This window comes from Pongo abelii, chromosome 15 (genome assembly GCF_028885655.2).
Source record: "Pongo abelii isolate AG06213 chromosome 15, NHGRI_mPonAbe1-v2.0_pri, whole genome shotgun sequence".
Classification (NCBI taxonomy): domain Eukaryota; kingdom Metazoa; phylum Chordata; class Mammalia; order Primates; family Hominidae; genus Pongo; species Pongo abelii.
This window is the reverse complement of record NC_072000.2, coordinates 23169125-23184571: the sequence shown is the minus strand read 5'-3', so window position 1 is coordinate 23184571 and position 15447 is coordinate 23169125. Positions and strand designations below refer to the sequence as shown.

At 43.6% G+C, this 15447-nt stretch overlaps 1 protein-coding gene across 10 annotated transcripts in view; it reads right to left on the bottom strand.

Annotated features, from left to right (window-relative positions):
- Window positions 1–9342: 9342 nt before the first annotated feature.
- The window catches only part of LOC100174408 (neuroblastoma breakpoint family member 3), a 53716-nt gene continuing 47611 nt past the window's right edge, over window positions 9343–15447 (bottom strand). For all 10 annotated transcript variants that reach the window (XM_063715409.1, XM_063715407.1, XM_063715413.1 and 7 more), the window contains 6 exons: window positions 14865–14916; window positions 14034–14206; window positions 13278–13329; window positions 12492–12664; window positions 11727–11778; window positions 9343–11101 (listed from right to left, as the gene is read on the bottom strand). In XM_063715409.1, the coding sequence (XP_063571479.1) occupies window positions 10858–11101; window positions 11727–11778; window positions 12492–12664; window positions 13278–13329; window positions 14034–14206; window positions 14865–14916 (746 nt within the window). In that variant the 3' untranslated portion in view covers window positions 9343–10857. The remainder of the gene's footprint in view (window positions 11102–11726; window positions 11779–12491; window positions 12665–13277; window positions 13330–14033; window positions 14207–14864; window positions 14917–15447) is intronic.

Here is a 15447-nt window from a genome sequence, read left to right as displayed (position 1 = left end):
TGTGTGAAAAATGGGCAAAGGAAAATAAGACTTCGACTAAATATATCAGCATGTTAACATCAGTGTATTAGGGCAGTGGTAGTCAGAATGACAACTAATCCACAGCATTTTATCCGATGCCAGGCACTGTTCTAAAGCATTTTATAAGAATTTACTCATTTAATTGACATTAGTACCTGATGGGGTAGGTAGTTCCTTTATTACTATTTTAACATTTGAAGAAACTGGGGCATAGGAAAGTTTACAAATTGGGATTTGAACCAACCAGTCTGGCCCCAGGATCTTTTCTCTTAACTGACACACTATACTTCCTCAAGAATGAGAGAAACTGTGTTTTTCTTCTCTTCTGGTTTTCAGTGTGGTGGCTGACCCTATAGTTGTAGTCCTTTTATAATGCAAAACAAAATTATTTTTAACTTATGGTTTGCATGTTTCCAAAACCTCATGTGGTCTCAAAGTAGGCCTTAGTATTTCTATAATAATCAGTTGGATAGAACTTTTTATGATTATTATTATTATTAGCAGTATGCCACAAACTAATTGTAGAAATTCAAACTTATATTCAGCCTCATCTTGGGTAAGAGTTCTCCTATTAACCTCCTGTCCTCCTCTTCCCCACTACTTGTCTGGTGTGGAATTGGCCAACAGCACCCAAATGTGACAGCTGACTCCAGGGAGGGAAGGGGAGCCCCACACCCTGTGCTCTTACCGGGACTGGTGGTTTCCTCCCGTTCAGCCTCATTCTTGCTTCGGCCACAAGTCTCATAGACCAGGTCCTGGAGGTCCACCTGGATCTGCTTGCTGTCCTGCTTCACCAAGGATTCACCTGCTTGGGAAGAAACAGCAGGTGTTAGAGAATGTCTGAATTTCCCACATATGCCCTCAGCCTCAGTGGCACATACCCTAACCATTTGGGGCAGGGAGGGCAGATCCACAGTGCCAGAGAAGCTTCTTTGAACTGGTGGGAGAAGAGACCACCAGCTTCAGGAAGCAGAATTTCTTTCCACAGGAGGAGCCTGTATTTGTCATTGATAGTCTCCCCTTCAGATAACCTAGGCTTTAGTTGAGATGAGATATCTGTAAGTCAGGGATTGTGTACTCTTATCTCTAGCAGACCCATTGAAGCTGGCAAGTGCTTTATCAGCAGGGGTTCAATAAATGTTGAATGTGAAACGTGGCTGATCACTTTTTATTTTCAATCCAACAAATCTCCATTTCTGGTGAGAAAATCTTGCGAAAACCAATCAAACAAATGCATAAAAGTATATGAAAAAGAAAATGAAAGCTTCCCTGCCTCCCAATCCCACTTGCTTGGTGTCAGGTATTATTTATTACATAGAGGAAGGGAGTGAGGCACCCAGGAAGTCCCAAGTCCTGTTCTGACAATCATCTGGCCTCCCCGGGCAAAGGGAAAAGAGGGAAGGCAAAAAGAGTATAACATTACTGTGTGCAGAAATTTCCCCTTGGTACAGGAAACTCTGGTAAACTGAGAGAGTATGTTTTCCATGAGGGAGGCCTCAAGGGCTCTTCTCTGGCCCTAAGCCCAAACTGGATTTTGCCTGATTTTCTAAGGTGCAAACGAAATGGTAAAAGTTGATCAAAGGAGAGGGCAGAGAAAGAAAGAGGACGGCTCCTCCCTCACAGGTCCACCTTCCTCGGTGTTGCTTGAGGGATCAGAGGAAATGCATGAACATAGTTGCGTGGGAACTACGGCTGCTATATGAACTCAGTGCCCTCCAGTTAGGAGCTACTGTGAGGTTCCATGATGTAATGGTGAGCGCTTTGGACTCTGAGTACCGTGATCAGCATTCAAGTCTCAGTGGGACCTTTCTGAATAATGCCAGTGATGTTCCTATTGCTCCCTAAGCAGAATGGGGGAAATTGCCCCAGTCATGGTCACCCACCCTCCAGGCCACTGGCTGTGTGCAATTGGAGTCCCGGACCCAGTGACCCAGCAAGACCCCTCCCCTCTCAGGGTGACCCTGGGCCTCCAGGTGACAGGTCTCCTCCACTGAAAAGGCTGCCTCCCCTCAATCCTAGACCCCGAGTTTTCTTTTATTCCCATCATTGGGCCGTTGCCCTGTGTCTCTTTGGAAGAAATGACCTATATGAAAAACTTTACTTCCAGGATTCCCTAATTCCTTCATCCCTTAGGATGGTGCAGTTTTTCAGCTCCTGCTCTTGGCTCCAGTTCTAATGCGCACATTTCATTTTCTTTTCATGGGATCCCCTCCAACTGGCTACCAGTGGATTCCTGTCCTTGGGGTCTCTGTGGATGGCAACAAGATGCTGCTCCTGTTCCAAATCCTGACACTTCTCTCCAGGGAATTGCCTCCCTTAGCCTTCTACATCTGCCAATATTTAGATTTGAGCCTGAGATCCCAGCATCTGTGGAGAACAGAGGTTCCTGATCCCTGGCCAGCTCTCCCACAGTGAAGGGGAGAGGAGCAGAGCAGCTGGGAGGGGCAAGTCTGGGGCCCTGGGCAACCCCCTTCTTCCTGCCCAGACTCTGCTCCAAGGAGCAGTTGCCTTAGGACCAGATCAGATGGAAACTCTTTTGTTCTCTTCTCATCAGCAGAAAAATTTAGGCAAGAGCTCTGGAGGATGTTCCCAGCTCCTAAAAATGGTGTGGCCAAATCTCTGCAGTTTTGGAAATGCCCGAGGTTACCAAGTATTTTGAGGGCTCACTTTGGAGCCTCTGAAAAGGAGGGGTGAGGGCCCATGGAAGGCACCTGAGGGATGCAGGGGAGAGAGGGGAAAGAGCAGACAGGAGGGAGGAGAGAAGGAGGGAGGGGGAGAAAGGGTGTGTGAGGGCCAGGAGCCAGGATTCACCCTGACAGTTCAGTGACTGCTCCCTGCCCCCAAGGTTCCCACTATGACACCTTCCAGCAGGTGGTTTCCATCTCTTATTGATGTCCTATGAACTTGGCTCTGTGGAATGGTCCCATCCTATTTGTCTGGCATGAGTCCTGGCAAAGTTTCTTTTCATCGTTTGGGGGATGAGATGGGGGCATATAGGTTTGCAAGTGACTAGGAGCTAAATCAGGACCTTGTGGAGCCACTCAGAGTCAACTGTCAAGTGGCCTCCTTCCCCCATTCCCTTGCAGGATGATTGCCTTCAGGACAGGGCTGGGAGAAGGCCAGGGCACCCAAGGCCACAGAAATGTCCAGGAATGAGTCCTGGCTGGAGATGACTTGGCTGAACTCACTGTGTACTTCCAGGGCGCACAGGGCAGGGACTCTGGGGTTCTGGCCAGGAGACTGAGCAAGGGCACCAGGGAGGTTATGCAGAAGGCTTCTGCACAGCAGGACAGACATTCTTCTTGGAGCCCCCAACCCAAATCAGGTCTTCCACCTCCTCTTCCTAAAGACCCTTTACTGCAGTCATTCTTTTACTAGAACTACAAGTTTATAGAACATAAGATTGCAGTGCGCTTATCTGGCCAACCATCTTCAGGGGCCAGTGCCCAAGGTAACCTCCCTCCCTACCAAGACCTGAACTCAGGACCTTACCTTAAGGAGAAGATGTCTTGTTCTTTCTTTCCCACCAGAACTGTCCTGGCCCAGACCCCATTTCTGTCTGGTGACCAAGACAGTCCCCTCACCGTCTCCCAGGTTGGGGAGGGCAGATTCTCGTCAGCTCCCTGCCACTGAGAGACCCCACAGTCTTGCGTGTCTCCAGCCCATAGAGGACTATCCATGGCCCATATCTCTCAAAACACTCCCCTCCCACTCTGAATCCACCCTCTACTGCATACTCCCCTCACAGAACAGATGTGATTTTTTTCATGTCCTCGTTTTGCGTACCAATACCCCATATTGACTTTTCTGTCTTAGAAATACCTGTCCTTCTTTGGACAGTGTCTTCTTGGTACTACAGATGAAGATGTCCTGCTCTCCCCTGCTCAAGGAGAGAGTGCCTGACCTGAGCTGGGCCCATCAGATCCAGTACTTACCCGGAATAGGAAAAAGATGGGGAGGGTGACCAAAGATTACAAAAATCTCTGAAGCTTATCCACTTGAGAGAGAGTCCCTGAAGATACTGGCCTTTTGTTCCCGCTATGTATATCCAATGTGACTGAACTCTGAATAACATATACAAGTTACAATAATGTAGTAGTTGGCTCTCAAACTAGGGCACAGACATGTTAGAGGGTAAGGTAGTGAGAGGCATGTTTGGGGGTGGTGGTGGTGAGCAAGTATGTGAAGGAGAGATAGTGCCTACACTTGAAAATCAAAAAGTAATAATATCTATTTAGACATGAGGAGATAAATAACTAAATAATTGCTTCTATGTGATGAAACTCTGGGAGTACACAAAGGGACTGCTGTTTTACTAAACAAATTTTCAAGTCTATATAACTTTGATAAAGCATCCAAATAAAAAAATTCCTTTCCCATATATGTATGTGTGTATATATGTATTTGTATACACATATATATTTGCATTTTTGTATTTTGAATATAAATTTTTATACAGTCATGTGAACCCCTCTTTTCATTTAAGGATTTATGTTTGATGTCATGCATGCAATGTGGTCCCACTGTGTGACTACAGAAATGCTGGCAAAAGTAAGTTCAGAGGAAATGGTAGGCAAGTACTTCCCAGTTTTGGCCAGAAGATGGAGAAAAAAAGAATTCTCATAAAATATTAAAAGTATGACTTGTTACAGCTTCTTTTCATAGTAATTTGGATAGAAATTAGCAAAATCAGAAATGTATAAATACTTTGGTCTGACAATTCCATCTCCAGGTATCTACGGAGAAATAGACAAGTGATGCATGACAGATACATGTGTCAGTCTGGTCCCTGCAGTTGTATTTGTAATAATACACACTGGAGCAATTTCATGGCCATCGGTTAGAGAATGTCTGAAGAATGACCCATTCATATCAGGAAGGACATTTCAGAGATCAAAGCCTAATTGAAATGCTGGAGGCCGTGACGCTGATAGGAGCTCATGCGTGTTGACCAATTGCTATGTGACAGGCATTGGCTCCACGCTTTTCCTGCACTGCTCATTTAAACATTGGACAAATTAAGTGTTCTGATTTAGCCCATTAGACAGATAGAAATGGAAGCACAGAAAATTAATGTGTTTAACTTTAAACGCTAGCAGATGAGGTTTTTCACCCAGAGCCTGTGGCTTCACCATAGGTGTGATTCAGGCTCTGTCGTTCTCCACTTTAGGAATTTCCAGTATTCCAAATATGAGAAGCTGAGAAAACAAACAAAATCAAACAAACTCAAAACCCTGAAAACCGGGATAAGTAAGGGTAGATGTTTGCTGGGTGTGGATTAATAATGAACTTTTTTTGCCCCAAGCAACAAAGAGGCACCTTGGAAAATAGACAAGAGACAAGAAGAAGAGAAGCTTTCAGATATATTTGGTCCAAGGAAGAGACTCTTCAGAGGGAAGGTCACATCAGCTAGAAACATTAATGAGACTGGATGGGCTCAAACCACCGACTTTTCAGTCCACTTCCGACAGCACTAACCTAGTGTTCCAGAGACACTGCTTGTTAAACAGTGAAAGCTGTTGCTCAATTGTGTCATCCATAATTGTCAAATATTGTCATTTAGTAGCACAAGGAAGTATTCTCTGTTGCCAAGCTAGAGTACCCATAACTCTTCTGTTTTGTTGAACATTCTTCCCCACCACAAACCCTCTTTAGAAGACTGAGGGCTCCTAAAACATCGAGGCCAAGAGTTCTGTCCTTGTGCATGTTTGGGCATTGGCCCAGGGCCAAATCAGTGGGAGACTCCCCCACGCACATGCCAGGTCCCCAGGTGACAACTACAGTCTCTGGATCTGAGGTCATCCACTTTCCCATTCCTAGCTCACCTCACCCATCATGAAGCCTGGTCAGGATTGCCAGAGACCCGAGTGGGCAGGTGCCCACCCTAAAGACAGAACCTGCTGTGTGCCCACCTTGCTGATCCCTCCATCCTTCTACACAAGGCTTTGTGAGCCAAGGACCTTGGGTTTGCTCACAAGGCAGCCCCTCACCTAGTAGGCATTAGTTCATTGTGTATATGTATATGTATATGTATGTGTATGTGTATGTGTATGTGTATATGTATGTTTATATGTATATGTAGTCCTCAGGTTGTATTCCTTAAATATATATAATATATGTAATTCCTTAAATATATAATTTTAATACAAAATTTTTAAAAGATTCCTTTCATAGACATTTATAATAACACCAAGAAATAGAAACTACATAGCAAAGATGTGAAAGCCAGCCAGGCTCGCCATAGCATCAAGAAATATAAACTACATAGCAAAGTTGTGAAAGCCAGCCAGGCTCGCCATAGTATCAAGAAATATAAACTACATAGCAAAGTTGTGAAAGCCAGCCAGGCTCAGCTTCAAATCCTAGCACTTAGGAAGGCCGTGGCAGGAGGGTCGCTTGAGCTCAGAAGCTTGAAACTAGCTTAGGCAACATAGTGAGACCTCATCTCTACTGAAATTCAGAAAAATTATCCGGGTGTGGTGGTGTGAGCCTGTAGTCCCAGGTACTCAGTGGATGAGACCCTAGGATGTCATCGGCCTGAAATTCCATGCTGCAGTGAGCTGTGATCTTGCCACTGTACTCCAACCTGAGTGAAAGAGTGAGATCGTGTCTAGAAACAAAAGAAGAAAAAAAAAAGGTGTGAAAGCCTATATACTGAAGACTACCAAGTATTGCTGAGAGGAGTTAAAGACCTTTGGAATAGAGAACGTTCCTTCTTGCATTTCAAGATTGCTTTTGTTTTGGGGGGATACTTGCTATTTTTTAGGAACATGAAGTTCTTCTCCGGCATTCCTGTAAAAAAGGCCACTTTTGATAGGATTGTATTGAGTCTGTGGATTGCTTTGAGTTGTATTTTTATCTTAACCATGTTACAACTTCCAACCCATGGATGCAAGATGTCTTTCCGTTGATTTAGGTCTTCCTTAGTCTCCTCGAGCAATGTTCTGTAGTTGTCTGTGTACAAGTACTGCACCTTCTTGAACAAATTTATTCCCAGACAGCAGAGATGAGTGTGCTACAACATGCTGGTAGAGGGTACCCCAGTTGTGCTTGGGGCTTCCTATGCCTCATGGAAAAATGTGCCTTCCTTAATTTTTCCCATAAGAACCACCCTACTTCATGCCCTGTCTCTCTGTCCAAACACCAGGACAGCCCTCAGGCCAGTCTCAACCACCCAATGGATTGACAAAGGTGCAAATATGATTCAGTGGAGAAGGCATTCTCTTGTCAACAAATTGTATAGAAACAACTGGACATGCATATCCCCAAAGGAAAAAGATTCACCTGAACCTCAATACTGACAAAAACTAACTCAAAATGCATTATGCAACTAAATATAAACTATAAAACTAGAGAAAGTGTAGCAGAAAATATAAGACAAAATCTTCACGACACAGGCAAAGTGTTCTTTGTTATCAAGAAACACAAACCATTAAAGAAAATATTGATAAATTCAACTTTATAAAAATTAGAAGTTTTTGCTCAACACAAGACAGTATTAAGAGAGCAAATATAAGCTGCAGATTGGGAGAAAAACAGGGGAAATGACAAATGTGACAAAGGGCAAGTGTGATAGTTACTTGCACGTGTCACTGTGACCAAGCACCAGGGTGCCGGGACATTCGGCCAAATGTGATTCTGGTTGTGTTCCAGAGAGGTTTCGCATATGATTAACATCGGGATGGGCAGACTAAGTGAAGCAGATTGCCCCCCTTAACGGGGGAGGGACTCATGCAATCAATCAAAGGCCAGGAGAGAACTAAGAGGCCTAAGAGGAAACAAATGCTTTCCTGGGTATCCAGCTTTCCTTCCATCTTGGGAATTTCAGCCTCCATAATCTCAGAAGCAAATTCACATATGTATACACACACATATACATTTCATAGGTATGTGGCTAAGAGTGTATTTTTAAAAGTTCAGCCATGAGAGGATTGGTGAAGCCAGCCAATGAATAAGGGTGTGTTCTATTATATGACTCGGTCTTCTTTTGTACACGATTGAAGTTCTGCATTTGAAGTAGGAGGATAGGAGAGAGCAAGTCCACCTAGGATGATAACAGCTGAATCTCTCAACAGACACTTCAAAGCCCTAGGGGTTAACTTAGAGAGTCCAAAATCCCACCCGTAACCCTGCCCCTAAACACCAGGGCTAGGGAACACTGTGGCCCTCAGGTGATTTTCTTTAACCGGGTCTGGGAGCCACACAAGGGCAGAGGGAGCAGGAAACACTATGCAAATCGAGGCCAGGACAGCAGGGAGGGCCTGTTCATGACAGAACACAGGTAAAACTATCCTCAGAAAGAGCATGTGGAGAAACACAGATCATGCCTGAGACCTGGTGGATTAGAGCACTGGCTACTGGGGAATTGAAAGGAAGGGGCTTCACCATGCAGAGGACCAGAGGTGCCAGTCTTGGGAAGGCAGAATTGCTGGGAGATGGGGAGGCATGGACAAAGGAAGCATCCTCTGGAGACTCATGGTGAAGAGAACAAACAAATGAAGTAACTGGCAGAAATTATAGGTCCTGGTAGAACAAAATAGAATCCCACAACGAGAACATACACCATGTATGTTCTGCAAGGAAGACAATAGCTCCTAAAAACGCAAGAAAAATCATTTTGGGCAAGCACCTTATATCCAGTAATGCGATCCATGTATCAAGACCGTGAGGAAGATTATTAAACATGCTAAACTCAGCGAGACCTGATTCCCTCATGAGGACTCTGTTAAGGATGAGTACCACTCAGCAAGTGATGACTGTGACATTCACTTTATTTAATATATTTAATTGTGGATCTAAAGCAAAAACCAAGGTGTGGGCAAGATGACAACCACACAATGTCACTGGTATATGTTTAGGTTCAAATACTATTATGAGAAGTGGCAGGTAAAGCAGGTAGGAAAAAGAAAACACATCATATAATTGACTGTCATATGGAAATATTTGACGTTGAAAGTCATAATTTAAAACGTATAAACCAAATATTACAAGTGTGTCTAGTTCAAAGGGGGGAAAACTATGAAACATTTTTAGTCAATATCAAGCATGAGCTACATAACCCTTCTTAAATGCCAGAGGCGCACACACACACACAGACACACAGACACACACTCTCACAAAGAATATAAATAACTAGAACCAAGAAATGGATTAAATGCATTCTGCTACATATGGTAAACATAGCCTACAAGGTGGAAGAGATTAGAAAATAAACAGGGAAATGAAAAGGTTTTTATTAATTCGCATCAGTACCCACCAAAACTAATCAGCATAACAAAAGATTATAACACTGAATGTAAAAAACAATCCAACAGTCCAGAGTGATAGGCAAAAGTTTTTAATTGTATAGATTAAAATAACTTTGGACAAAAATTAAAACTCAGGCAGAGAATGTTTTTTTTTTCAACAACAGACACTAGCAAAAACAAAGGCCCAGTAAAACTTGACACAGAAAATTTCCAGTGTAGAGATATGAATATAATAATAGACACAGGCAGGGATTATTAATAAATGATAAAATGTTTAGAGGATGATCATTGGAACACAGGACATTTATACTTTTAAAAACCACTCTCCCAAATACTTCATTATAAGTAAGGTGTCTCTAAAAGGGATAGATCTCCTAGATCCCTCCTTAACCAAGTCACCAGTCCTGATATCATGATAATGCTGATGGACAAACTAGACCTTCTCTGCCCACAGATGGGCTGAGGTTGGAAACTCACAGTATTAACTCTGCAGTGTTCTTGACAAAACGTTTAGGCTGAATTTCATCATGAAGACATTTTCAGACAACTTCAGAATGTAGACCATTGAGCCAGACAGCTGACCCGTCCTCTACAAACAAGTCCATGTCACCACAATCAATGACAACAACAAAAAGATGAGGAAATATTTGGGGTTCAAAATAACTAAAGAAATGTAGCAACATTATCATTTACTTCTTTTGAACCCAAAATATCTCTCCTCCTTTTTGTTGTGTGATTCGTGGTGACGTGGACTGTGAGAAGGAGAAAGGTCAGTTGTCCTGCTCAGTGTTCTACATGCTGCAGTTGTCTGGTGATTACCTCCTATGAAACTCAGGCTAGGCGTTTTCTGCAAGAACATGGCATTGTTCACATTCTGCACTGGCAGAGTCCCGGGTGACATGCTGTCTCTTGCCAGCGGCTCCTGACTCCTGTTCTTTACAGGATGGAATTGAAAGGAGCAGGGCTAAGGCCTCTCAATGCTGTTTGTCCATCTAGCTGTGGTCTTCCTAAGTATTGATATCAATTGGAGGCTGATGGACTGTGGCTTCTCTACTCAAAGGAGCCTAGTGGGTTAACAACTGTCAAGAGTAGTCAGTGGTTCTGAAATACAATCCTCAGCCAAGGATCCCTCCTGTGTTACAGATGGATCAGCTAAAACAAACCAACACTGAAGATACAAAGAATGGGGGTAGGTTCATTGAAACCAGGGTAACACCTTTGGATGAGCTAAATACAAAGATGACACTGACCTTGAGCAGGTATAGAAGCTCAGAGACATGCCTGCAAAATGAAATACCTGAGGAACTTTGTAGCTACCCAGAGATATCTGGTTCCAATTAGAATGTCTGGCAGATCACTCCCGGCATGTGCTACATAGTCATGTGAACGTGTCACACCTAACTTGGGTCCCATGTCTTCAGAATGGGCACAGGTGGCCACTGGAATGGTCTGAGAATAGGAATAGAGCCACGCCCACTTTCCCATCCTATGTCTGGGCTTCCAAAGGGAACTACGGTTTCATTCAAACCTACATGTGCCTATAGGTCCTGCCTGCAGCAATGACATCTCTCAGCTTAGGAAGGGCTGCTTAGTGTGGGAATATGACTCCCATCTGGAAAGCCAGATGGTGCCTTATCACTGTCGAAGTAAAAAACCTATTTTCCACGTCAAGGGCCAAGCTGACGTTCTGTTCCTCAAATGAGTAAAAGGCACTTCTGTAGTGCTGGAATGAGGCATGTAGTTCAAAGTAAGTTGAAGGAGTCGAATAACATCTATCCAGTGAGTCCTGCAAGACTTCAGGCTCTTCTGCTTCCATCAGCACCCCGTTGAGCCTGGAAAAGGAGACAAAACTAAAGAAGCAGCCAGGGAAAATCAGACACCACACAGCCCCAACTAGATTTCAGGGGTAACATAAGGAAGTGGTCCAAAAAGGAAAAGGATAGATCCATTAATGAGGTAAAAAAATTATTGCCTTTATGTTGGGATAGAACAGGGCCAGGTAGAAAACAGTGAAAGAGAAAGACAGAGAGAGAGAGAGAGAGACAGAGAGAGACAGAGAGAGAGAGAGAGAGAGAAAGTGAGCTCAGTGAATTGGCCAGGTGACACACTGATAAGGGAGTAAAAGGACACTCTGAGTTAGTGCCCTCACGATATACAGCAAACAGTGATCATGAGAAGAGTGAACTCAATAGTTTTCCATCAAATGTGCTTAAAATTCCATGCGGTTGCCGTAAGTGTACAACTTCTGAGGTATGGTCAACCTATGGTACATTAGTAAATGATAAGGGGAGGAAGAAATGGAAACTGAAATGTCTACTGCAATGAAACCCAATAGCAATGTCAGTAGGAGTAATTCAGCCTTTATTGAAAACATGAAATCAAACACACTGTTTTCCCTGGACCTGTTGTCTCTAGGTGTTAACACAGAATTAAGCGACCACAATTGCTGAAAGTTACCTGGGGCATGGTGGGTTTTGATCTTCTTCCCCTTCTTGGTACTTTTCAATTTCTGCAATAAATTCAGACATGGACAGACACATTAAGCTGATTCCCTTACACACATAACATTCCACTGTCTAATCCTCACACAGGGACCTCAGGCTCCTCAGCATAAGAATAGGACACTGTGAGAGATATATTTCAGGAGGCCTGAAGGCTGGTCATGATAGAGATTCCTTGGTTTTGTCCCAGAAAATAAGGGTAAAATGTCCCTATTCTGGTAGATCATTATCCCAATATCATTTGTCCCAAGTTTGTGCAAACGGTTATACCATATTTTTCCAATCAATTTAAAGCAAATGCCCTCAAACGATTTCTAGGAGAAAAACTGCAATATTCAGCCCTGTCTCATCAAATACTCAGATTGTTCATGGTTGTGAGGATTTTAGACACTGAAATTAGAGTGAGAAAGGAAATCTACAAACCCTTGAGTCAAAATCATAGTTCTTTGAATTTGTCACATCTGCCCAGGTCCAATGCCTTGAGAGTAGAATCAGAGTGCCACAGGCATAGCCTGAGACTAGGAAGAGAGCCACACTCACTGACCCATCCCATGTTTGGGCTTCCAGGTAGAACTAGAGTTTCATTCAACCTATATGTGCCTATAGGTCCTCAGTGCAGCAATGACATCTCTCAGCTCAGTAATGGCCTCTTGGAGCAGGAATATGATCTCTATATGGAAAACTCAGTGGATCCTTATCACCTTTATAGAAAGGTACTCACCATCCACGTCAAGAGAAAAGCCAACATGTTCTTCCTCCAGTGAGTAAAAGGAACTTCCGTAGGGCTGGCATGGATCAGGCATTTCTAGATAACTGGAAGGAGTCGAATAACATCTATCTAGTGAGTCCTGCAAGTCCTCAGGCTCTACTACCTCCAGCAGCTCTCTGCTGAGCCTGGAAAAGTAGAAAAAGTAAAGAATAAGCCAGGGGAAATCAGACACAACAGAGCCCCAACTAGGTTTCATGGGCAGCATAAGGAAGTGGTTAAAAAAGAAAAAGGATACATCCATTAATGAGGTAACAAATTATTGCCTTCAGTTGGGATGGAACAGGGCCAAATAGAAAAGAATGAAAGAGAAAGACAGAGAGACAGAGAGACAGAGGCAGAGACAGAGAGCGAGCACTCAGTGAATTGTCCAGGTGACACACTGATGAGGGAGTACAGGACACTCTGAGTTACTGCCCTCAGGACACACAGTGTACAGTGATCATGAAAAGACTGTGCTCAATAATTTTCCATAAAATGTGCTCAAGTTTCCATGCAGTCACCATGAGGATACAGCTTTTGAAGTATGGTCAACCTACAGTAGATTAGTAAGTGACAAGGAGAGGAAGAAACGGAAACCTAAATATCTACTGCAATGAAAACCAACAGCAATGTGAGTAGGAATAATTCAGGCTTGGTTGAAAACATGTAATCGATAATGTCGGCTTGCTCTGCTTTCCCTGAACCAGGAGTCTTCAGGTGTCAACACAGAATTAGCTGTTGACAGTTGCTCAAACTTACCTGGGGCATGGTGGGCCTTGGTCTTCTTCCTCTTCTTGGTCCTTTTTAATTCCTGCAATAAATTCAGACAGGGACAGACAAAATAAGCCAATTCACCTACACCCATAACAGTCCACTGTCTAATCCCCACACAGGGACCTCAGGCTCCTCAGCACAAGAACAGGACAATGTGAGAGATATACTTCAGGAGGCCTCAAAGCCAGTCATGATAGAGAATCTTTGGTTTGCATCTCAGAACCAAGGGTGAAATGTCCCTATTCTGGTAGACAGTTATCCCAAAATCATTTATCCCAAGTTTGTGCAAACAGTTATGCCTTATTGTTCCCATCAGTTCAAAGAAAATGCCCCAGATGATTTCTAGGAGGAAAACTGCAGTATTCAGCCCTGTCTCATCAAATGCCCAGCTCATTCGTCATTGCAAGACACTGAAATTAGAATGAAGGAGGAAATCTACAAACCCTTGAGCCCAAATCATAGTTCTGTGAATTTTTTACATGTACCTGGTCCAATGTGCTGAGAGTGGGCTCAGGTTGCCACAGGCATGGCTGGAGACTAGGAATAGAGCCATGCTCCCTGACCCATTTCATGTCTGGGCTTCCAACTGAAACTACAGTTTCATTACAACCTATATGCGCCCACAGGTCCTGCCTGCGGCAATGACATCTCTCGGGTCAGTAAGGACCACTTGGAGCAGGAATATCACCCATATCTGGAGGACCAGGTGGAGTCTTATCACCTTCATAGTAAGGTACTCACTGTCCACGTCAAGAGCCAAGCCAAGGTGTTGTTCCTCCAATGAGTAAAAGTCATTTCTGTACAGCTGGCATAAGTCAGGCAGTTCCATATACCCACAAGGAGTTGAATAAAATCTATCCAGTGAGTCCTGCAAGACTTCAGGCTCTTTCTCATCCAGCAGCTCCCTGCTGAGCCTGGAAAAGAAGGAAAAGTAAAGAATAAGCCAGGGGGAATCAGAAACCACACAGCCCCAGCTAGATTTCATGGGTAACATAAGGAACTGTTTGAAAAGAAAAAGGACAGATCTATTAATGAGGTAACAAATTATTGCCTTCATGTTGGGACAGACCAGGGCCAGGCAGAAAAGGATGAAAGAGAAAGACACACACACACACACACACACACACACACACACACACACACACACACACACACTGAGAGAGAGAGAGAGTGAGAGAGATAGTGAGCTCAGTGAATTGGCCAGGTGACACACTGATGAGGGAGTCAAAGAACACTCTATATTAGTGCCCTCAGGACACACAATGAACAGTGATCATGAAAAGAGTGGGCTCAATAATTTTGCATAAAATGTGCTCAAGCTTCCCTGCAGTCACCATGAGAATACAGCTTTTGAGGTGTGGTCAACCTTCACTAGGTTAGTAAATGATAAGGAAAGGAAGAAATGGAAACCTAAACATTTACTGTAATGAGAACCAAAAGCAATGTTAGTAGATGTAATTCAGACTTGTCTGACAAGATGAAATCATTATTTTCAGCATGTACTGTTTTCCCCAGACTTGGCGTCTCCAGGTGTCAACATCAAATTAACTGTCCACAATTTCTCAGACTCACCTGGGACCTGTGGCCTCTTGGTCCTCCTTTTTCACTTGATCACACCAATGTCCTGCAAATAAATTCAGACAGGGCCTCTTACATGAAGCAGTTCTTCCTTGCACACAGAAACATTCCTCTGTCCAATCCTAACACAGGGACATCAGTCTTCTCAGTGTGAGAACAGTAGACTTTGAGAGAAATATACCAGGAGGCCTGAGGTCAAGTCTTGAGAGAACTGACTTGGTTCCTTTCATGAGCCTTGGGCAAAATTCCCATTTTGGAATGTGATCTTCCCAGTGTGCTCTGTCCTAGGTTTGTGTACACAAATGAGCAATGTTTTTCCCAATAGATTTGAGGCAAATCGTTCTAACGCCTCATAGGAGAGATATTACAATATTCAGGCTTCTCTCATCAAATACCCAGGATTTGATAGTTTATGAGATTGTGGACACTGAGATTTGATGGAGGGATGCAATGTACCAGCTCTTGAGTCAAAATGAGACTTGGTTCTACACAGAAGCATCAGCTATCATGGCTTTTGTGGGTAAAAAGTCAGCCATTTATCTAGAAAACATACCAGCAAGATGATGGACAGATGAGC